The sequence below is a fragment of the Leptosomus discolor genome, chromosome 7 (assembly GCF_034619465.1).
Source record: "Leptosomus discolor isolate bLepDis1 chromosome 7, bLepDis1.hap2, whole genome shotgun sequence".
Lineage (NCBI taxonomy): Eukaryota > Metazoa > Chordata > Aves > Leptosomiformes > Leptosomidae > Leptosomus > Leptosomus discolor.
In genome coordinates, this window is record NC_141397.1 from 60,089,776 (window position 1) to 60,115,519 (window position 25,744).

At 41.0% G+C, this 25,744-nt stretch overlaps 1 protein-coding gene across 1 annotated transcript in view; it reads right to left on the reverse strand.

The window, feature by feature from the left end:
• Positions 1-24,935, reverse strand: part of FNDC3B (fibronectin type III domain containing 3B) — a 163,518-nt gene extending 138,583 nt beyond the window's left edge. The window contains exons 1-2 of the mRNA XM_009955796.2: positions 24,825-24,935; positions 15,546-15,621 (exon numbers count right to left, since the gene is read on the reverse strand). Coding sequence (XP_009954098.2) covers positions 15,546-15,621; positions 24,825-24,935 — 187 coding nt within the window. The remainder of the gene's footprint in view (positions 1-15,545; positions 15,622-24,824) is intronic.
• Between the last annotated feature and the right edge of the window lie 809 nt (positions 24,936-25,744).

A 25,744-nucleotide genomic window follows, 5' to 3' on the forward strand; every position in this document is an offset into this window, starting at 1 on the left:
AGGTTTGTTTAGACACAACTAGCATATTCATTCAGCAGTTAAAACCATTTGAAGGAAACGTATCAAATACCCTATAGGCAGGAAGGCGAGAACCCCTTTACGTAGTAATCGCACCCTCCCCAAAGGCATTTTGCAAGCCAAGACTCCTTGACTGGGAAACTATCAGGAAAATGTTTAATTCCTGTAGTAAATAATGTCACTGCTGAACAAGAGGCACCAGCTCGCCAAGGAGCCTGCTAGCCAGGCTGCATGCTGCGCAGACCTTTTGTAAGAAGCAAATTCCAATAAAACACAAAGTGAGCTCTCATACCCTGGCACAGCAGACAGTTTCTAGAAACAGAGGTAACAAAAAAGAAGATGCCAAATACCCCTTACAAGTATTCTGGGGTGGGTGAAGTTTTACAAAGACATGAAGACTTTTAGATAGTAGAAGGAATAGCCATGTAATACTTTCTGCGGGCTCTAGGCATGTTGAAACACGTGGTGTGCAGAGAGATACAGAAAAAAAGTGCCCTTAAAAATAAATGTACAGAATGAAAATACATAGAAAAAAGGATGAAAAGAATTGGACAGTACAGTTTCCTACTGGTTTCCAAGTCAACTGATATATATGGAAGCTGTGGGTGTGCTCCAGCACAGCCTCCCAGCATGAATGGGGCAGGGAAGCAGCTCTGCAGACACTCGGATGGGCAAAGCCCAGCAGAGCTGCCCCTCAGCCCCCACAGCCCCCTGGGCTGCGCCCAGCAGCGGGGAGCAGGACCTGGGCCACAGCACACGGGGCTCACTGGCCCGGGCAGCCAGCAGCGCCCACGGAGTGGATCCATCTGCTCGGGTCTCCAAGCCGTGGGTACCCTCGGCACCACGTTATCTGGGGATAGCCCTCTGCCATCTTTCTGGAGAGAGGTCAAACCTCCCATCTGGAGCTATCACAGTAACTTGAAACTGTTAAAGCATTTCACAAAGTACAGAAAAATGTATCCTGGCACTTCTGCCCACAAAGGACAGACACTCAGATGACCTTGGAATAATAATCTGGAACATTAATGTGCATGTTCATTTTCCAATTGGCAAATTTCTTAGCTCTCTCACCTAGCCTATTCTGACACATTAGTTATTTGAGCAGCTGATAGGAACACATAATATCCCAAAAGAGAACTTCGGGAGAAGCTTAATTAAATAACTGATTATCCTTTATGTTTAAAAAATAAATACACGCACATACACTTCCATGTGACGAGCTCCCAAGGGAAAAATTTTGTAAAGCAAGCATAAAGTGTTTATTTAACTCAGAGAAGCAATTAAACCATTAAGAGGTGCTCAAAGTAGACATTATGCTGATTATCTGTTAATTGAATGCATTCACAGCAGTGACGTACCAACTGCAACAAGTACCTTACATACTAATTTTTTCCTGACCTGGGCACGCTGCACAACAAATCCACCACCTCATGAGCAATACATATTCAACAAGAAGCTAATTTAAGAGTGCCAGTCTGTAAATACTCAAGCTTTTCCCTACCAGCATGAAGCTGTCTATGATTACTACTCTTAAGACCTAGTTTACTCAAATACAAATAATGAAGCTATTTATTTTACCTACTTTTCATGACATACTATGTAACGTTAGTAAGAATCTAATTGCAATGCACATCTATTCTAGTAATCTGCCCTAACTGCAGCCACTTGTCGACGCGGCAGTATCTGACAGTGTCTCCTGCACTGTCTCCTCCTGGGGGTGTTAGAACCTCCAAGACACCGCAGGACAGAGGCTGGTGCGTGCTGTCGAGGCAGGACTGGCAGCCATCAGGAGACAGACTGCAATCCGAGCAGCTCCTTCAGTAAAACTCCAGTTAACAACCCAAACACTTAAGAAACACCACTGAGGAGTCCCAAACCTTCTGTTTTCCTCAGCTTCCAGACGGGGCTTCCAGCTGCATCTACCACACACCAACACAGTCTGAAAAATTACAGCGTGACCACAACTGAGGAGCTGAAATGCAGGAGTTTGAACACTTTTTCCACTCAACAGCAGTCGCATCCCCTGCGCCCGACGACAGGAGTAAACACAGTAATTTTATAATTCCCTTGGCGGCGGCGGCAGAAGGCACCGCCGACAGGAACGCGCTCTGCTCCAACCGCACTGGGAGAGGAAAGCGGCTGCCAAAGCATCTAGTCGCCAAGAAAATTACAATATGATAGTCTTAATTATACTAATTGCGTTTCCTGGTATTGAGGCAGGATTAATATAGGATTTCTTATGCTAGATTTCATAAACACAATCGGTTTCAGCTTAACTCTTCATAATTGTGTTTCACAGTTCTTGCAAACAATTAGCCACCAATTATGTTCATTCCATTTTGCAGATGACTGATAAACACTCCAAATATCAGAATTCTCCCTCAAGGGAGGGAAATTGCTTCTAACTTGTGAAGTAATCTTAATGAACCCTTAGTGAAAATACTGCAGGCAAATCACCCAATGGCGCCTGCCTGCCATTTCCATGCTGTTACCCAAGACTAGAAAAACTTCCACCAAGAGGAGAGGAAAGCCATGCTTGGACCAGCTTTGGAGAGCTCAGTAACAGTCTTAAGGTGATGAAATGACTATATATAAATACAAATACACACATATATATATTCATGTTTGTATATATTTTATATATTTATACATTTGTATATATTTATATATAAATAGATACACACAGACATACATACACACTCACGCACAAATACTTGTTCTAGAAATTAAACATGTTTGAGCTAATACAAGTCTCAAGGCAACAGGTGCTGGGAACTGGACAGGACAGACCTTATTACTTTCTCACTCCCACCCTACTCAATACGGTTCCGTCATCAAACTCAAAGGCTCTGGCTCACACAATTGAGAATGACGGGCATTGTTTCGGTCCCCTCTCCAGGCACAGCTCCAACATTCAAAACAATTCAGCTAGAAACGTTCAAAAATGTTATGAGATAATATCGTCTGGCGAGACAAAAATAGTATTTTATACTGCTACGCCGAGGTCAGCTGCAGTGACCTAGCCAAAATGGCATTTGAAACGACTGACCCTTCACAGCAGCAGGCAAGATAATCAAAAGTATACGAGTTTCTAGGAATTTTAGGCTGCATTTGTATAAATAACACAGTATAGCCTCACTTAACAGTTATGTCACTTAAAAGGTGATGTTTGGATGAACAGGACACAGGTAGTTATAGGCCACACTGTTACTTACGCCATTTTGCTTAAAAGCCGTATGGACAAAAACCCAAGTATTTGAGCTAAAATAAAATGAGGACTTCTGCTCAGCCAGCATTGGTAATAGTGAAGCCTTCCCATAACATAAGAATAATATATTTTCTGGCAAAGCCTTACATCAGGGTTTCTGCACAGGTTACTCTGCTTCCTTCTTCCATACCTGCAGGGTCACGAGCCCTTCACTTGCCAGGAGAAGAAAAAAATAAACCTTGATGATGAATAATTTGCAACGCTTCACATGCACACTGAGTTAACATGTTTCTCTGCTACCAAGTATTTTTTAAAACCTCCTACGGAGGGCATCGTCAGAGAATTAACAGCAACCCAGAGCAGAAGGCACCACTTCTGGCAAACCATCTACACTCAAATGTGCCCCCATCCCACCCCAACAGAAACAAGAGATATAACCTCACAAAAAAACACCATCAAGAAAAAAAAAAGCAAAACCAACAACAACAAAAACAAACAAACAAACAAAAACCAAACAAAAAAACCCATACACCACAACCACACACCACCAAAATCATTGTTAATAATACAATCAAGAAGTCAAGAATTTGTAAGCAATAATCAAACACCACTTATAAACAAAGCATCTGCAGAACCCTGCAGCTTTACATTATAACACACAGGGGGTACATAATACAAAAATAAATTGCACAAATTATGACAAAATTTGGTCTTGTGCTGAACATCAAAAAAACCCACTCATCTCCAGGAGTGGCTTGATTTTTAAGTAGTATTTGATGCTCTCTGACAAATAAAGAAAGAAAAAATTAAAATTAAGTTTTGTGGTGTTTAAACAACTAAATCACAGCACAGGTTTATTTGTTTCTATTATATTTATCTTAAATATTTTAGAATATATTTTAAATTCTAGATTTACTTTTTATACAACTATTACTGATACTACTGGATGGCAGTCTACAGAGTTTGTGGTTGTTCAAAGTTACACAATTTCAAACTGCATAGTTTGGTTGAACCGGCTTTTTTCTCTCCTTTTTTTTCTGAAGCAAGTGATGCTTTCATTACAAAGCTGACTCAGCAATTTATTTGTTAATAATATCTATTCTTCAAACCTGTATTAACGAAAATATTCATGACACAGAATGTCACAGGCACAGAACTCATCATATCGCAGTGACTACAAGAAATCGCTGGTGCAGAAGGAACAAAGACGACTCTCAAGGATGTGATCACACACCCCGTATCTAAATCCAGAAGAGGTTAGACTTCCAGAGAGTGAAAGCTACCCAACACAAGAAATCTGACAACAGCAGAATCAGCTGATTCAGACACAGCTTCCGACCACCACTACAGGTTTCTTTTTTCATGGTGGGAATAAACACAATCTAAAATTCAGCAAAACCAACAAACAACCCAATTTACATTCTTTACCATCAAGACATCTAAAGCCAATTCATTATTATTACTTAGGCAAGTTGAGACTTGTTTTAAAAATAGAAATAAGAAACATAACAATAATAAAAGCCTGTCATGATTGTCACAATGTGATTCATCCACATCCCCAATCCACATCTCCTACCTTAGTTTCACAATTAATTGATAGACAATCTGCCCTGCTGCCACAGATCTGAACAGAATATATCTTCAGCCACCCTCAGGGAGGGAATTTCATCTAGAGTTCCCTAAGTGAAGTCCCAGCTACAAGTATTTGGAAATTGCTACCAAGCTTCTTTCTATCTCCCCCTTCATCCCTCAAATGGGTAACTCAAAGCAAAAAGAGTCTGCACTTAAGAGTCTGCTGCTTAATGTCTGTTTTCCTGGGTTAACAGTCTGACTACGTAGAAGGAAATGCCCGCCTTAGCCTTTTTATAAATACCATGAAAATATTCACTATGCCAATTTCAGGCAGTCAAAATGGAGCATATGAAGTTAATAAAAGTTATAGAACTGGCAGTACCTGCTTGGTGGAGAATATAGTTATTTCTTTCTGCAAGGAAATAGTTCTTTATATGCTAAAATACAGAAAGTGTATCATTAGAGGCAGAAGGAGCACTGTTTTGTACAGCACAACGCTTTCCCAGCCTCAGACACTTGTGTTTGAAGAACTCATCTGCCAAATACACACCCTGAATCCTTACAAGGCAGCAGAACCTGGGAAAACCCATGATCAAACAGAGATAATGACTTCTCCACTGGCAAGTCTGAACTAAAGACTAGGTTAAACACAAGAAACTTATACTGCTCCAGCTTGGGGCCCTTCCTCAAAGCGATCTGAGGGTGTTAAGGCTATTCACGTGGACAGCCAGCAACCCGATGAGCAAGCTTTGTAGAAGGAGCCATCGGCAGAACTGACCTGGAGGGTTAATTGTTCCTCTCATTCGGATAATCTCTTTAAATCAAGGTTAATGCCAATTGCCACACCAGTTACTTCTGGTTTTGGCAAGAGGAACAGGCAGGACTTCAATTACCAGAATTCACTTTGCATCCCCTTCAGAGAAATATCCCACTGCATGGCACACCAAATGCATGAAGGCTTGTCAGATCTGGTATCCGAGACAAATCTTGCACTAAAGTAAAGCCAGGATACCAATACATTTGTCATCCTTCTGGGTGTCCTACTCCCTACTTACTTGTACTTTTTTTCTTCCTCTCCAAGAGACTGAAAAACTGGGTAAGACTTTTCCAATAAAATTATACAAGAACTATTTCTGGTTGTAACAGCTTGTGCCAGCTTTATTTTGTAAATGCTAACCTTTATCTAGAACTGCAAATCATATTGCACCACGAAGAGTTTTCATTGCATGTACAAAACAAACATGAATGAAAATCAAAAGAGGGTAAAGAAGAAAAGGTATAAGAAACCAAATATTCTCCTGCAAGGAGGAGTAATGGAATTTAATAAAGTTGATTGAGTAATTTCTTGACTCTTCTAGCCAACAAATATAATTGCTTCAAATTAAGAAAGCTGAATATAATTGCTTTACTAACTTAAAACTATAGCTGCACTGATACCCTTTAAAAAGGCTAAAAGCACTGACTAATGTGTTTGCAATGTCTGCAGTCCAAGTAGTCTGGGTAAAGAATGTGGATCTTGGACTTTAAAATCCTGACACCATTGATTGGAATGTACTGGGTCCGCACTCAGAGGATTATTTGCATTTGAGCAGGACCCACACCGACAACTCATTCCTTCAGATACTGATACACTCACACAGGTTCTCAGCATTCTGGTGAGAGACCCATAGATGTTTGGAGGCATTTAAAAATTGGTAGCATGCTGGTATGAGACACTTTCCAAGTGCCCTTCAAATTAGTTTGAATGTACCACACTTACTGATCCTTTCAGACATACATATCTCTATATATGTATACACACATTCACACAAAAGTAAAATAAGGACAGACAACAAACCCCAAGTACAAGTCCTGCATATTTACAAAACCAAAAAATGTTTGAAATTACAGCCCAGAGCGTATCTTCTAGCATTTGTCTTTAAAGTCTGCTGTCCTAATTCTAGAGATAAATGCATTTCCCAGCAGCAGATTCTTAGGCATTCAAAAAAAAGAAAAAAAGAAAACCCAAACCTCCAAAAATCTCTCTTTTACTAAAGGACAAACTTCATGAGCTACTTCTCTGCTCATTTACGTGTTACTCCGCTGTGAAGCGGGACATTTCGTTCTTATATACTTGCAAACTGGAATAGTTGGAGCCTTAATTTCTTTCTCGTCCCGCTGATGATTCAGCCCCTGCCCCTCTCCTCTGCTGGGAGGCCACGTCAGCAGGACCCGGCGCTGGCTGCCAGGTCACATCCCGGGCTGGCTGGAGCAGAGGCACGCTGCGGTGCAGGCAGCACGGCCACGCTACCCCAGGGAAGAGGCTGTGGGGTCAGGGAAGACTGAGGCCATCCTTCCGAGCCTGTGTGTGCGCAGACTGTTAGCAAGGCTCTTACAAAATGCTTCGTTTCCACATTTCAAAGAGTTTCTGTAATATTTCCAGTTTTGGCGTATTTCTCTTCCTTTCTCTCCTCACACTGTGTACTGTAAAGCATTCAAACTATAGGATTTGGATAGATTAAGCCAAATTAAAATTCAGTTATGTGTCAAGTTTCTTCTTGTCTTTTAACGGGTAATTACATTAAATAATAGCTACCAATTCACTACATTTTAATTAAAAGGGATTTTTAAAGGACTAGATCTTCTGTACAGTGAATCTACCAGTGCAGGTGCATCTTATCCAAGATTTAATCTGCGCACATGCAAAAAAAAATTCCATGACTATTCTTAGCATTATCAGATTTAAAATGGAGATGCTAAGATTATTCACACAGTAAACAAAGCATCCTATTGTTTACTTTTGGCTTCTTACATGGTTTCCTTTATTGTAGTGTGCTAAAACCCAAAACCTTTGAGGTGAAAGGAGAACGGTGCTACGATCTCACTGACAATAAAGGAAGAATCTACTCCGAGTCATCATCCCTTTGCTCTCTCTTCTCTTAGGTGATTTCAACACAAGTTTCACCAAGGTATGGAAACATGAAAGTTATTTCTTTCACGTGGAAGGAACAGATGATGCACAATCAGGACTTTAGGTGACCTTTCTAAGGTGACCAAACACTAAAAGACCAAAGGGTCCATATCTGAAAATACAGGTAGTCTCACCAAAAATAACACAGAGAATAAAAGGCTCCACTGCAAATTCTGGTATTTTCTGGTTAATAATGGGGCAACAAGGGAAAAATAAGCAGAAACTACTGAACTAGCAATAGCTGTTACAATTATATGGTTAGGTATTAATAACTGGTGGTTTGCAGGTATACCTTTGCAAAACTATGGACGCACCATTGATAACTCCCAACAGGAGCAACATGACTGAACCCAGGTCTGGGAGCATGCCAGGGATACAGAGCTAAGCTTGCCAACACACTGAAGCGACCAAAGCTAGAAGATGTGACAATGCCTCTAAAGGATGTTACTGACTCTGTTGATGGAAGAAACAAGTATTTTTGGCCAATACAGCAAAGGTTGGTTAGATAGGAATCGAAAGCCGGTATGCAATTGTTCCAGATTATAGCCCTGCACAACAGTTTTGTTCGGAAGGATCTTGTGCAGGTAATCCCTCATTTGTCCATCAGTAAACAGGAACTTCAATAAAACAAAAGCTGGCTTAGATGCATTGATATACCAAGGAGGCCAATGGGTATTGGAAGCCTGACTTTTCTATCAAACATTAAATCTAAACATAAGCAAGATGATGTAATGAGTAGCAAGAATTATGTTTTATAACATACTAGGGTGAAAAGGGCCCTCACTGTAAAAGGGAAAGAAATTGAGCCAGAATTTAATAAACAAAATGTAAACAAAAGCTATTTAATACCAAGAGAGCTGTATTTTAAAGCACCACCACACACAGACTGTTTTGCTCCAAACCCTAATTACCAAAAAACAATCCGAACTGAAACTACATTTCCTACAGAAGGTTTTCCATACCGTGGTACCAGTCTGCACAGCAGCAGGTAGGTGGGAAGAGCCAAAACGCTTTCGAGAAACAAGCAGAAACAAAAATGTGAGCTGCTCCTGCATTTCACCTCTCCCTTCCCTGACCTAGCCAAAGCATGCCCACCCTGTTCCACTCCTGTGCACCCTGGCAGATGTGCCCCCAGGAGCCCTTTCTGTGCCCCAGGAGAGTGCCTGACCTCATGCACACACCCAACTACCAGCACACAGACACGCTAAAGAGGACGCTGGCTCTTCCCCCTTTGCAGAATTTTATGTTCTGATTAATGCAGTGCTTTGCAGCCTATTTTGAAAGCAGCCATAAATTAATTTCTTTAAACTTAACCGAGGACCATATTCTGAGAATTCAGCAGATACTTATGGGAAGGAAGCAGATGCTGCACCAGCCTGGCTCCCCACAGCCCCCAGCTCTCACCAGTGCCCAGGTGGTGTCTGCCCTGAAGCGCCCAACACAACTCCTCTGAGATTTCATGAGCTGCCCTTTCATTAAAGCGTATTTCCAGCCTTCTGGAAACCTCTCCAAAGCAACATGATTTCAGGTGCTGCTACTATTTCATCTCCGTGTGAAATCCAGCCAGATGCACTGATGAGCAACCCATCATCTGCCTCTGCACCCGCACAGCAATGGGGGGAGATGCTCTCAGCAGCTGACGCAACAGGTAAGCTTCCAGCATTATTAACAACAGCCAGCTACCTGAACCTGTTTTTTTTTTTTTTGTTCTGTCTCCTCAGGGTTCTTCCATCCCCAATCTTTGATCCGACATCCACCACTCTCATCTTGGCGCCTCCGTCCCCACCCAGGAACATGACACAGTTATCACTCAGTTGCTTACACCACATCCCATCTATTTTCAACTCTTTCCTTCCCTCCAAGAAACTGAGTCACTTCCTCATTTCCAATCTCATACTAAAGGAGGAAAAAAAAAAAAAAAAGACTTTTTTTGGTTTGCTTAGACTAGACTGAACAGCCTTATTTCACTGACACACACACACTCTTCCTACATAAATCTACAGCTATTTAGCCTTTAATATTATCCATTCCTTTGCATTGCCACACCAAACCACACCCACCCACCAAATTAAGGGAAGAATAATTCCAGGAAATCTTTCATTTGAGAAACCACTGCTAGACTTTTAACATACTTCTGGCCTTTCTCTTGAGTTACTTGCTTTTAGAGCCATGGAAAGAGCAGCGCTGAAACTTTAATTCAGGCATTCTTTGTTTTACAAGGTAAGGACAAGCAAGGGCCCTGGAGTGCTTTAAGTTCAGCATCAATGGCAAAACACTTCAAGATACCACTTGAAACAAATATCAGTATTAGTAAACTGTGTGTGCTTATTATCTTGTTTCTATTTCAAAATGTAACCACCCAAAGGCAATTTAGGTCCTTGTCTACTACACAGATACTCACACTGAAACGTTGCTACAACCCCTCCATGCCATCGCACATCTGTATCTTGTCCTTGGAGAACAAAAGCCCATTTAATGCAGAGCCTTGTTCACCTGTGCAATGCTAGAACAAAAGCGTAGTTTCTTTTCCTTAGTGTATTTCTTTTCTTTGCACACAAATTTCGTGCTTCACTATTCCAAACCTAGTGCTGTGATACTGAACAAAGACGAGAGCTATGTTTCAAGAGGGTATTTTCAACAGCATGGGCCAGGCAGAATACACACAGGAATCTCAGCTTCTGTCATGCCAGGTGCTTTTCCGCTACCTGTTCCTTCTTCTGTCTTTGTCACAAGCTTTTTGCATGCTACACATACAGAAAATTACGGAACAGAAAACTCAACCTGGTTTGCTTGTGGCAGAAAATGAGACTCAGCTTGGGTATCATTTAGATGAATGGCAACAGAACGTACATTTAGCAGTCAGCATCAAGGCCTCTGTGTGTATGTTTTTCCAACACGTGAGTGACAAGCAAGTTCAAGTGGCACCAGAATAATCATTTTGTCCATATTATTAATACCACAGTCCACAGAACAGCTTGGCATTACTGCCTTCCAGGATGAAAAAGCACTGAACAGATTCTTGGGTACAGCTTTGCTGCCCCAAACTATGCACAAACTGCTGTACTTTTAAGTGATTTAGTACATGACACGATTCTCATGCAGCAACAGAAGTTCCCACCAAAGATACTAAGATATTAGCTAAAAACATCAGTGTTCAAACAGCTACTAGGGAAAGGGGAAATTCCTGAACACATTAGATTCACCCAGAATCTATTTATTCTGAAATTCAGAAAGCAAAATAATTTTTTTTTTTTTTTCTTCTCCAAATACCGTGGGGCTGTTTCGGTTCCATTCTGGAGTTGATCAGACCCATGCTCCCCCCCCCTTCCATATTTCATTCAGTGTGGTTACCCCAAAGCACTAGCTAGAAGCAATCTTTCATATAAAGGGGATACAAGGCCTATAGTCATCGCTGAGCAAAGAAATGGGTGAGGATATGCCTTGCCCTTGTCCCTTCCTTTCCAAGCTTGCAACAGTCAAGTCCTGAGTTTGTGAAAAATTAAGTGGAAAAACACAAAAAGGAAATGAAGTGTTTAAAATATTGGCATATTTATGAAGTATTTATTATCTGTCAAAACTACATAAAAAGAGCAGCTTTTAAAATACTGATGATACAGCACATACACATATTTCATCACTCAAAAATACTGAAGTAACATTCTAAATCAGACATCTTTTAACCACCCACAGAGGTACAGTTTTGCAGTTAAAGCCCGAAACTTAGCCCGTGTGGGTGGCAGCACAGGACGAGCAGGGCTTTCCTCCCTGCTCCCCAGGGATACCATGATGTTCTGAGGAAGTACACTAATACTTTGTCATTAATACGTACATGGTTTAAATGGAACAAAGACTAGTCATCCAAATGCACATGAATAATAAGGATGTATTTTATGTTTCCACTTTATAGCGCAGGCCAGGCGGCCAGCCTCAGTGTCCAGCAAGCACCCCAGGGTGTACCAGCCGAGGTCAGCAGGACAGCGTGCCTCCTGCCTGCCCAGGCAGTGTCAGGTCCCCACTTGATCTCGCTTCTAGCGATGATGAAAAAAAAAAAAAAAAGATCCCTCTCAATTCAACCCCAACATCCCCTTTCTTTATTCCTTTATTTGGTTGTCATTATAAAGGCTACGAAAGTCACATACCACAGCATCTCTTTTTGTTACGTGGGATGGAGAAGCCAAACCCTTAGGAAGTCAGCTGCTAACACAAGTCCTGGTGAGAGCACTAGGAACCACTCAGGCACTTCCCTAAATAACCTGACGTGTGGGCTGCGCCATAGAGACCTGTACTGAAGGGCTGGATTTCTCCAAAAGAGGAGATTTATCCATCTCTTTAAACCTCTCCTCTCAAGAAAACCACAGACTCTCTTCATGCCCACTGACTAGCTAAACTTCTCCCAGCCACCGTTGCTTCCGTGAGCTGCTTAATCCAGCCCCCCACCGTGATCTATGGGGCTTATAAATCAACGTCTTAAACAAGTCACCTCTGCCTACATGCAAATAGAAAACAGGAATGAAGTCAGCAGTTGCTGTAACACACTGCTCAATGTTCAATTAAAAGTACACATTTAACCTAGTTTTACGGGTTTTTAGGTGGGTAGCTCCTCAGTTGGGGGTGGGGGTGTTTTTATTTTTAAAGTTTAAACCAATTGCCTTACTGGTGAAACCCTGAGGAATTACAAAAAAAGACTTATTTACGGTCTCCCCACTATTCCAAAATATAGGAGACCTTCAAATGTACATTTATTTTTTCTGTTTTTAAACAGTGATTACTCAATTAGTGGCTAATTACACTTCAGAGTGCTTAAAACAGAGGATATTCCACAGAGGTTTTCCTCAAACAAGCGTCTTTCTTCCAACCTTGAGAAGACAAATGAGATTCACCAAGTCATCTTTTTCTCTGCTATTGTTGTCAGTCCTCTTAACGCACATTAACCCCACAGCCATTGAGCACAGGGCGTCCTGGATACATAGCAGTGGTTCACAGGACATCCAAAACAGGCTCCAGAAGCACAAACTGAAGATTTCAAACTTCTCAAAAAGCTATATATAAAACATGAAATGCTTTCACAAAGATTAAAAAGAAAAAAAAAAGTCACTCTACATAAGCAAAGTTAGCTGCCCCTAACGGGCACACGCCAAAGAGAAGCTTTCATGTATCCTAAAGAATTTAGTGTAACCAAGTCACGACATCAAGCTTTTACTAACAGTGTTCACCCCCTGAACTCAGGAGAGTCATATGATTTATAATAAACTAGTCCTTTATATCGTGAATACAAATTAATCCTATTTACAAACACACCTTACGTGTAACACTGAATATGTGGCAGTAAGGAAAAAGTGAGTATCGTCCATTCAACAGGGAGCTACCAGCTCACAGGCACACACTGCCCAAAAAGAGACTTCCATGCTGCCTTAACATAGCGCCAAAATTATTCTGTAGCTTGCTAATCAGAACGCAATATGGGAGCAAAGGAGAACGCATTATTATTGTCTGAGTGCTGCCCCACATACAGGGAACACATTAACCTTCAAATATACAGAATACTCTTATTACAGAAAAAAAACCCAACAACATTCTAAGTTTTGTGGCGCAAAGGGGTGTGTAATTTCCAAAAACACCTCATAGAAAACAAGCCTTTTACAACAGCCTCAGAGCACAGGAAAAACAGAACTGTCACAAATCCTAATCTTTGTAACGAGCCAGCAAATATACTGTTTCTTCCACAACAGATCACTATTAACATTACTTAAGTTCCACAATTGCACAGTGACACAGCTTTACCAAAAGGAAAAAAAAAGGCAACAACAATACAGTCAGTTGCTCTTCCATGTTTGAAGTAATATAAATATTTTACAATAAAGCAGGAGCTGAAGCTTTAGCATGAAAAGAATACCTGAATTTTCAGACCAAATTTAAAAGAGTGTATACAAATATATGCACGTGCTTTAGTGGTCAATACTGCAACCCTACCGAAAAAATGAGACAATCTTATGCTACAAATTCTAAATTAATTTTATGAAAAACTGCTGACAAGTACCAAACAAGCCCCATTGGCACAAACATGTTAAATTACTGACAATACAGAATCAGGAAGTTTCACGTTGCATTCATTTAAATACACTGTCTGAACAACACTTTAGGCATGAAAAAAATTATAAATAAATGGTGTCATAATTATATTTGTGTAATAGAAATTTTTAATGTACTAACCAATATAAAGCATTCATTTCAAATAAAAGGAGCAGCCAGCTTTATTCCTCTGTTAATTGCCACGTGGACCAATTTCTTACCACACAGCATGTTGGCTATAAATCTTAACAAGCAGTTTTAAATTGCTGCTATTATTGCTCATCAAGCCCAAATAATCCTGGATGGTGTTCAGGGAAGCATCTGTAACGTCTATCTCAAACAACTATTAATTCCTCATTGCCATGGGGATGAAATTTCAAGCAACAGCCACCACTATTTAAATGGAGGGCCACAGAAAAGGCGTAAAGAGACTGCAAGATGGGAAACTTCAAATATTTCAAAGGACAAACTCTTCCCTATGGGAGCAGTGCAGCACAGGAGTGGTTTTCCCAGGGAGCAACCTCCATCCTCAGAGAGCTTCACAACTCAGGAGGTTGTGGACGACCCGATCCACCTCTTTCAGCAGAAGGCTGGATAAGGTGACCTCCTTTTAACCCAAATTTTAATGAAAAGCATAGTTATCCTTGAGCAGTACGATTTTAGTATTTGACACAGTCTAAGAAACAGTCTTTGAAATTCATGGTCAAAATATACGGGCATTTCACTACCTAAACAATTATTATTAAACTGACTTACACACACCACCACGCCCCCCAATTACTTTTTTTAGGAAAGGTTTTTGAATCAATAGTGCAGCGATCGCTACTTAATGGTATAAGATCTGGAAAGGATGGGTGGAGGCAACACCACCTACCTCCCTTCTCAAAAAAAATAAGATAATGGCATAAGCTCAAAAAATATCACTGAAAACAGTATAAGCAGTACAGATACACAAAGTCTATTCCCTTCAAATTTTGATTTAACCTTCCTGTTCTTACTGTAGACAGCGTTATACCTAGGGAAATACCTGCTTCACTTCAAAGCTGTGTTTGCCACTGGCTAGAAACCCTCTTCACAGTACTTAATATACAATCTGAAAGGTCTTTTGTTGCTTCTCCATTCAGACCCGTTAAAAGATTTTGTGGGGGCTCTCTCTCATAAAAAACACAAGCACTATTTATCATACTTGCAGTTTTACCGAGAGGTAAAACAGCAGTCAAAAGACTGCTTACATGCTTTTATTCAATACTACATAATTAACCGTCTCTGCTTCTGAAGAACCAATTTAAAACTCTCCTTGAACCCAATCTGACTGCTCCAAGCACTGCAGTGTCTCTAGTTCTCTGCTCATTTTCTGTCCCTCCCGATGCCTATATGAAAACCAGTTTTTCCATAGATATCCACTTAATTTGTTACTAGTTTTCAACCTAACTTGGGATCTCTCATTTGTATTTACTATTTGGTTATATGGAACTATGCATGTATATAAAATACAAAATGCTGATAAATGACTGAACAGAGACAGAAGTCTCCCGGACTTGCAAGAAATTAATGACTCATTCCAAGATACTCAAGTCCTATAACATGTACAGCAGCCACATCTGCAACTTCTCACTCTTAAGTGCTTCACTGTATTTCCAAACTGCCTATCACATTTTTGTAGAGATGAGGGAACAAGCATTCCACAATGCAAGCAATGCTCGTCCACACGTTCGTGTATCCTCTTACCTTGGATGCACTGCAGGGTTCCATCCTCAGCCCTTATTGTAAAGGTTTCACCTGGATTAACTTGAACCAAAAAGACCTGCCAAAAGAAAAAAAACAAACCATTTATTTCTGTGATCTTCAAAAATTAAATTTCCCAAGCCAACAACTGTACTTTGGAAGAGGTATGGGGGGCAGGGAGGAAACAGACTGGTATCTTTGGGTACCAGCAGGGTCCAAGAGCTGGTAGAGATTTAAAGCCTACCTATTCACCTAAACTTCAAGAGCTGAAATAAAGATGTAACTCAGTTGTGTGCAGGTAAGAATTATGGCTTTGGGTTCTACCACTAAACCCTTGACAGTGTTTAACTTGGCCAAATGCAGATAGCTAAGGACATAAACCTTTAGACCACTGGCACATGACAACCGAGAGCACATACACTCCAGCATGACCACCAAGCCCTACTGGGATTTCGAGTTCCCAGGAATGGAAGTTTTTTGCAGTGTAAGGGGAGTTGATCCGTTATAATTTTCAAATTTATCCTTCGGTCCTACACTAACAGATCTCATTAAGCAAAATCCATAGACACAGCGTTTAACAGTTGCACACAGAACCAGTAATAAACTATTTAGTAACATATAGTAATTTAAAAAAAAAAAAATCATCAAAATATCACCTCAGTCTGCCATTGCAGAATTCTGCAGATGATGGGAATGCTACAAAGACCAGGAACCACCAAAACAGATCCCAGTTCAGTGTATGTTGTACTGATCTTCATTAATTTTCAGGTGTCTAAAATGATGGTTTTAAAACTCCTGATTTAGATTTCTTTCTTTAATGGAGAGTTTCACTGGGAACAGAGTCATTTATCCCATGCTCTTTCTGCTTGTGAAACTTATTTAGAAACTTTAAACTCACGTCTGTTAACTCTGCATTGCCAGAAGTTCAGTCAAAACCTGGATTAATCTTGGTATAAATTGATTTATATCTTTTTGTGAAAACTCTCTGTAAATTTACGTCTGGTCTTTATATTCTGGGACACCTGCATGCAGAATGTAATCATTCAACCCGAAAAGACAAATTCGAATTAATGTTGTGTTTCTTAATTGCTTAAACTAAATGCATAAATAATTATTACCTAGATGATCTTTTGAATTACAGTAATCCTACAGAAACCCATTATTCCAGCAACATTTTTAAAGCACAAGCTGGAAATCAAAAAAATTACATATGAAAGCCATTATTTTGTCTGCAACAATAATTTCTCAGGGAGCACAGATCAGAGTGGATCTGATCCAGCATACAGAGCTCGATAATGGCTCAGAAAAGAGAAAAGGCACAAAGCCATTCCATCCCTAATCTCCGAACAATCAACATTTAAGTGACAGTATTTAAGTGCTCTTTTGCCATGAATAGGCGTGGATTATCCACAACAGGATACAGGCATCAGGTCAATAGAAGCGCAGAGAGCAGTGTCACTCAGCTTAAACACATCCACCAACAAACCAGTAACCTGAACACAGAGAGGCAAAGAATCATTAAAAGATTTCATTAGCTCATTTGCATTGTATGTCTAAACCAACAGCTCTAAAGCTGGTTATTTATTAACACGCTTGATTAACGTAAACCAGATGCCCTAGCACACCATCATCCCTTTGGAAGAACTTGATCCAACTCCTCAAAATACACACCCTAACTAGACTAACGAATAGGAAGAGTCCGACCTTTTCCCTAAAGTGGGGAGTCGAGTTTAACGGTAGATATAAGACAGAGCATGAGAGGGGGATTCCTCTTACTACACGAGGCAAGCAGTCATTGCAAAAGGTCCATCACCAGCCCAAGGGTTTGCATCAGCACACCTGCAGTTGTGCTTTGGAAAGAACTCCTTGTGTTTCCACGTTAAAAAAAGGACTATAACCCCAATAACAGCTGTGGCTTACGATGGCTGAAATGAAGTAGCATTATCCTTGGCTAATTACGTAGGCTTTTAACATAAATAAAACTTCCCATCAACAAATTTGTTTCCTGAAGGGCAGCAGCTGTCTCAGCTTTGTCCCCCCATCACGAGCCTGCGTGGAAAGTCTTGGACTTATATGTAGTAATTTCTACCAGAACGTTATATATATATGGAAATAATTCCTTATTGACAGTGCCCAGAGTAAAACAGGTTAAAGATTTCATTATTTATTTTACAAAAAAAAAAACCCTCAGCACTATTTACTGATACAAAAACATGTGATTAAGTTGGTCAGAAAGCAAAGTTCCCCATTGTGTGCTGCAGGGTAACAACCATCAACTCTGCTTGGCCTGTCTAGAGTAGGGACTATACTATTTTGCCCAAATTTTAAGTACAGCCCAATAAAGACAGAAGACCACAAAATATTTTTTCCCAGGATCTTGTTTGGAGGTTAAATATCAAATACATTGAAAGTATAACATTTTTGAACTATTAGCTGAACAATTAAGCCACAGGCCTTTTCAAAATGATGCTGGAAATTTCAAATTGATACTGGGAAAAAGTGCTTTATTCTGTCAACAAATTGCAGCAAGTTACACCATGGTTTTCACCTAAAATCCTGTAAATCTAATCGTGGTTTCCCAAGCTCTTGAAGAAGTTTTTCAGCTTCAGTGTTCATAAAGCTGCCTTTGTGAAATGTATACAATTTATGCCATCTCATCTCCTAACACTTTACAAGGCTGAAAGCCATAACCTATCCAATTTTACTGATACTTGGACATTTAAATAGATACACAAGCACACAGCTTTTCAAAGGAGGTCAATGAGCTTGACTTCTATTAAAACCAAGTAGGTCTTCTGCACCTAATGATGGCAGCCCCACCAGATCTGCATTTTCGGAGTAGGGGATTTTTTTTTTTTTTGTGCTACAGAAGAAGAAACACCAACATTTGTGAAATTCTTTCACTTCAGCAAAATTCCAGAAAAATTAAGAGCCAAGGAGCAAAAAGAGAACCTGAGGCCCTGAGCCAACAAGCCTTTGCTGGAAAGGCCATCTCCTCAGCCAGTTCCAGCCACGTAGGGTTTCTCACAACAGCGAAGAACTCAACCTCCAGCCTCAGTGATACAGAAAAGCACATGCTAAAACCCGTAACCACCACTGCACCTAACGGACTTAAAAGTTATACTGCAGGCAAGAACTGCATTGGAATAAAGTACTGTAGCTGTCATTTCCTAAAATGTAAAACAAAAAAAAAATAATTAAGTTCTATTAAAAGACATTCTTCTGCACTGATGCTCAAATTAGCCACCTCTGGAGCCGAAGAAAACACTTATGGGCTGTTGCTGGGGTAAGGCAGCTATATCAAGAGCAAACAGGAATAGCTGACGTGTGACTGATGTGGGTCAACACCAGAGCAAGGGCTGGATGCAAGGGGAGGACGGTGGGCACACAAGCACACGTACCCACGGTAGCATCAGACCCGGTAGCAGTGATCGGGATGCTCCTCAGCCAAGACCCTCTGCTTGCCCCCCAGTGCAGGCAGACCCCTTCCAGCAGGCTGCAACCCAGCCCCAGCCTCTTCTCTCCGCCCAAAGCTGGGGTACTGGGGTTTGCCCCCCCAAATCCACCCCACCACTCAAACCCCTCTGCACTCGCCCCATGCCTCATGTAACCCCCTGAGAGCTTGCAACTGCAAAACACTGACTAAGGAGCTGCAGAGTTGAGGTTAAACCATTAAAGCCAGCACACATCAAGTATTACATTACTGGGCATCTTCCAGAAAACACCCTCGATCTGTCCCAATTGCCTGGGACAAATAACATCGAGGCACACTGCGACTTCTTTTATTTACACACACTATGCATGTCAAACTAATTCAAGGATTTCTTTTTCCCCACATCCTCCTTACAACAAAACCATATTCTGCAGCCTGGAACACAGCTTTCCTCTTTCCTTTATACACAAGGGATCTTAATGAGAACACGTTGTTTCTGAAGCTTTTAATTAAAAATCTGAGGAAAGCAATAAAAAAAGTCTAAAGATAACGTCTTTATTTTAATGAAAACACACACAAACAAACTTTAATTGCTGCATGTCTCTTCCAATATTCATCATCCCAAGTATGCACGTTTATGAAACAGCAACAAGGAGAGAGGTAACTTGAAAAGTCACTTTGAGCCCACGCTGCTGCCCGGCAGCATCACGAGGGTGCCGTCCGATATCTGGGGACACTTTGGCCCAGTTTCAGTCCCCTGGCCTCCTCACATCCAAAAAGCTGGAGCTTGTGATAGCTGCGGGTAGGGTGTCAACAGCACAATCCCAAAGGCTTCCCCTTCCCCCCGCCCCCCCAAAAGTACTCAGATGTTTGCTTTCACAGTTGAATCCACCCAGTGCTGAAGCCCAGCTTTACCTGCCGCATTCTCAGAGAAAGCTTGCTATCTCCATAACGCACTTCTGCATTTATTTTGCATTTAAGAATGTTGTTACATTTTATTTGAAGTTTTGTTTGTTAACACTGATTAAAGTTGCTAAGTTGCATAGTTACTATAAACATTTACAATCACACCCCACCCCCCCCCAACTTGGCAGTAATTGCTCTGTGTCCAGACCAAGTTTTCATGACAAGCCAAACTCGTGTCACTTGTGTCCCCTTTGTTCCTACTATCAGACTCTCCTGCCTACTGGGAGCAGGGGAAGAGACTAACGAACCTGCCAGCAAATTCTAACGCAGCCTTAAGCTTGGGTTCAGGAATATAAAACTATATACATTGTGGGTAAACAGTCTCATACAAAGACAGAAGATGCTACCTGGTAATGACCAATGGCACGTGCTATTACCTATTTCCCATAGAACTGTTTGTTTGGGTTTTTTTTATATATAAAGTGTTCAAGCACGCAGAAGAAAATTCACATTCAAAACAGGCCATCATCTCCTGACTGCTTTGCTGCACATCACCTGCGAGCGCAGCCACAGCGGCAAGGAGGAAGACATTCCCTTGGATCCATGCGATGCAATACAACCCAATGCTTGCTTTCAAATATCTCCACTCTAGGAGAACCTTTTCCTTGCTAAGGTCAAACAGCCACTTGCACTGCTTTGGGTTATTAAAACCCTGCCTTAAGTGTTTTCCAATGTGGCAAATTTTCCCTACCCTGTTTAGATATGTCATGCTTCATACAGGTGGGGCACACAGCATCATAGTCACCACCTGGGATCCAGCCACAGATTTCTCATAAATGCTTTGAATTATTAAAACCTACTATATTTACAGTTTCTACAGTGCATCAGTTTCGAAATATATTGCATCTTTGGGAAAAAAAAAAACCCACACACAAACCAGAAAACCCACCAAAACCCCAAAACCCAAAATAATCACTTGGGTCCATTCTCTATTCTACTTTAAATGACTGTGCCCCAGACCTGATGAAATTCCAGCTCTATCCCACGGGAAGGCCCAAAGAATTCACACCACTCTGCGTGCAATGTTCTTTCCAGAAATGCATTCATGCTTAGCCACACAGGAGCAGGTAGGATAAATACTTCCAACCTCTCTTCAGCAAGAAAAAAAATAATAATTAAAAAAAATATTGAGGAACATGCTATATCTTACACAATAAAACAGTGACTTTTAAAAATTAATACTCTGATAATAGTGTTCTGGGATTAACTATCCTTTTTTCCATTAGGCAGAAAATAGAAGCATGAAGCAATTCAGTCAGTTTATGATGAGTGCTGATAGCAAAGCTCACAAGTGACAGATCCTGAACCCCCTAATTTATCACAAGTGAAACACGCTCCAAACAAACAGGAAAAAAAAAATTTTTAAAAATCTGCATAATAAATTGCTTTGATAAGCAAGACATTTTAAGATTCATGAAGTTTTACCAAATTCTGTGTTTCACTGCATTCACAAAGAAACATATTTGTGAGAACAGCCTTGGAGTTTGCCCACCAGCATCCTTTGGTTAAAATGCCTTCAGAAAATTTCATTCTAGAGACTTCCTAGACAGCAAATGCTGCCCATGGGTTAATTTTTCTAATGTTACTTGTCTGCCATCTGTTCTAGTCTAAGTGCCTTCTCTAAGACTACTGAATCAGTGTATTTAAAAAGAAGGAAGCTTCATCACTCTTTATCCAGTAGCCATTTTTCATGGACTGATGCTTCTCAACTCTTAGATACCTCTTTCTTCTTGAAACAAGCCTTCCATATGCAAGTGTGCCCCCCTCTCCACCGAAAGGACATTTCTGCAAGTATATACGAAAAAACATTCAAGAAAGTATGAAGTAGTAACTCCAGATTGTGGCACAAAGTTCATTCACTCAGCTCAGCTGCTGTTCAGGTACAGTATAAAACCCAGCTAAACGCTTTCACGCTCTTGCAAGGTGCACAGACTTGTGCTACGTGAAGGTACCAAACCTTTTTCCTCATTTAGACGTACCCTCGTCTCCCTTATTCAGAGTGTGTGACCCTGAAAGACAAGAACAAGCACACACAGCACTACGTACAGTGCCTGGGCTCAAGTCAAATAGTGAAAAAACAAGGTTTGGTAAACACACCTTTACAAAGAGCAGCCAAGCAGAAAACCTGCTACATCATTGCAGGTGCAGCGAGCGAACGAAGCCAAAAGAAAACTTCCCGAACTAAACCGCCCAGCTTTCTGTACAGCCGTGCTGCGGCACAGCTAGCTGCCCCTCCACTTTATACTGCAAGCCTTTTAGAGCCTGCAGCAGAGTACCTACAGGAAACTATTGAAATTCTTGGACCAAAAGGTTAATTATCACTCCCTGAATCCCCACAGGAGTTACAAGTGGATTAGAAGCAGAAACAGAGTAAGCAGCAGCTCTGGAAGGCACATAAAAGCATTAAATACAGCAGTAGTGGAAATTAAGTGTGGGAAACTGGAAAAAAAAAAAAAAGCTAGTGCAAGAAATGCCATTTTGGGCAGTCCAGAGGATTACTGTCAAGCAGGCAGAGACATTCCTAGCTCTGTCCTGTACAGCTCTGAAGCACTTACCCCCAGGCAGATAGAAGAATTGAATGTTCCCATGCAATTGTCTTACAATACAGGACTGTTTACTGGCAGAATTGCCTTTTGCATCGCTCTCCATCTGGCTGCAGGTAAAGCTAAGGTGTTTTACCAGCTCCAGTCCGCTCTTTTCTATATATATATAAGAACTGCTTATAGCACAGCCCTACTATGCTGGCATGGCTGAGGCTTCACATACCCAGTAACACGTAAGGGTGAGCAACAGCAAGTGCACCCAGAGCATCTCATCAGAAGCAAGTACTGTCAGCTCCAAAGCATGAGGCACTGATTATGTGCTGGCCCCTCTGCAATCTGGAAAACTCCACACGCCTCGTCTCCCACCAGCTCAGCTATGATGCTTTCCTACCAGCAGCTTCTAATAGGGACTGTAATTACACTCCAGAAAAAGCACATGTCCTTATAAACCTAGCACCTATTTATGGAGTAATGTAAACCATCTTTCCTAAGGAAGTTATTCTTACATGAAACTAATCTGAAGGCTGTTCCTGCCTTACAAGTAACTACGATAAATCTCGTCAACAAACACGTAACGTTTCCTTCTACAGTACATAACAAATCATGTGAAGAACAATTAACACAGTCGATTTGCTGCTACTATATGCAAAGATCAAACAAAACATTTATTGCAGTTTCATTCCATTTTAGAACTGTGCTTTTAAAAAGCGAAGACGTCAACTAAAGCTTCAGGAGTAGGATGAAAATGATAAAGCATAAAGGCAGCCAAGCTTTGCAACATACGAGGGCACAACCAGACTACAGGCCAAAAAAAGTCTCACACTGGTATTCCAGCTAGAAGTACTTAAAGAAATAAGGCGATGAGGTCTACAAGCATCACCCAAAAGCATTTATGCAGAAGAGGAACCTGGCCCAGAACTGTTCTGCTGAATCATGTCTGCCTAGCACAGCAAAAGCAAGAAGTGATGCACTTCAGTACATCAACAGTTCTTTTTACTCCAAAACATTAGACGAGAAGTTAGCTTAAAGGCAATCGAGGTATCCACCCAGCAAGGCTGCTGAATCATCACTGATGGGGAAATTCAAAGACTGACTTAGAGCCCCACCTCAGAGCAGTGCTTAGAAGACTTCATTTATTCTTTCTTTAATACAGAAGGACCCACTGGACAGTCCAACCTGATAAACGGTTTCCAGCAACTAGGAAAGCGCGTATTTAAAGAACTATTATCCTATCCAGTATCAGTAAGATTGTTCCTTCACTTAAGCATATTAATTTTGGACTTGATAAATAGAGCCATTAAAAGCTTTCTTTTCCATTTTTTTGAAGCACACTGTGCAGAAATAACTTTTACAAAAATAATCACAGTAGTGAAATTCTGTATTGTACTGAGAACCCAGATAAGCAGACAGACTTAGAAGCTTACAAGAGCAGAAATTCTTCCTCTCGAGGTTGGTGCAGCTCAAAACACAGCTCGAAAGGAGGAACAAAAGATCAAGGGAATGAGAAGTAACAGAATGACATTTTATATTGATTCATGAAGGACAGCTTATTTTTACCTTGGTACTTTGCTGAAATGACTCAAATTAGGAGGGAATCAAATTGAGTAACACAGAAAAATTACTATGGTGTATGTTTTACAAAGAGAAGCATTAACCCAAGATGACAGGTTTGGGAATCTACCAACTATCAGCTTTAACCTCCAGGCTGTATCCTGACATGAAAGCATCACTATGGTCTTGTAATCATTCTACCTATCTCCAATCAAGCTCATTAAGAGAATATCTCCTAGAAAGATATGAAAGCAACTATAAACTTGCCTTCACTTCTGTCCCTCTAAGGTTTACAATGAGGCAGAGGGCAAAGTATAGCACTGCCAGGATCAGTACACTTAGGTAAGCAAAGAATACCAGACATCAAGGATTTCTGTCTTCAATTCTCCATTTCTTTCCGTCTCTCCCTTTTTCACAGTCACAGCATTTTTGTTTCAAGTTCTTAAAATCTCACCACAGATACTAGCAAGACATCTGGACAACAGCTAACACAAGTAAATCATGACACTAACTTTCTGCAAAGCCCTCAAAACACATAGCATTTACAGCCATTCAATCTCCTTGTTTTAACTTCAACACACACACATATGCAACTACTCACATTAAATTTAATGGTACACTTAAGGCATTGCTTTTAATGTCTTTCCAGCGTAAAGGCAGATTTCTACCTTCCAGGAAACACTCTGCCCTCCCTAGTGCTAGGGAAAACCATCTTCCCCCTCTTCAAAATCCCTTGGTGGCCCAGAAATAGTTTATTTAAACCAGCCATTTTCTGCAAAGCTCACTGACCTGCTGTGATCCATCGCCATTCACGATGTGAGGCATCATGGCTACCTCCCCGTTCAGCAACGGCGGCAGCTCCAGCGGAATTTGGTCGGTCATCATCATTGTGACGTACATTCATGGAGAATTTTCCTCAACGGGCTTCCTGCAAAAGAGGCATCAGTTAAAGACTTTGGAAAACCCACTTGTACTTTAGGAGGTCACCAGCATCCATGTTGATTTTACCATTAAGGTAGCAACCTAAGCAGGACACCTGCTTTTGTAACAGGATGCATATGAGAACTTGAGGCACTGAACAGAGGTTTCAACTGTTAAATCAAGAGCATGGAAAGTCAAGTTTCCATGCAGGACTTCCAAAAACCAGCTAGCCAGATTTCCACTCTTTCCTATGGCTGTAATCCCCAATCCTCATCGCACCACTGAAAGAGGCAAGTTCCGAGACTTTGAGGGAGATTTGCTCTGTTCCTAAAAATCAGCATCCTGCTTGCTACCGTGGTTCTTGTAACTACATCACGTGTGTGATTAAGATGTTCCATCGGTTTGACTCGATAGCCAGAGTTCAAAGCCAAACACCTTTATTTTCTTTCTAGGGCACTGACCAGGGTGAACTGCCACCTATAACACAAAGAGCAGGCGCCTGACTTCCACTTAATCATGATCCAGCAGAAACTTGAATCCTTTGAAGTAGGAGGGACAGCACATCCCCACACTCTGAACACCTTGCGCTACACAGAGGACAACAGAAGACGACCTCATTCGAGGACTTGTGAAGAATCACATATCACTTCCAGCATACCCTCCTCCTTCACAGATAATTGATGTGATATGTAAGCACCACTGAAACCACACGGAGATTCCTTTGTAAAAACCAGTCTTAATTCAGCATGAAGGGCACCATCATACTGTTTTACGGGGCAATAATCCAG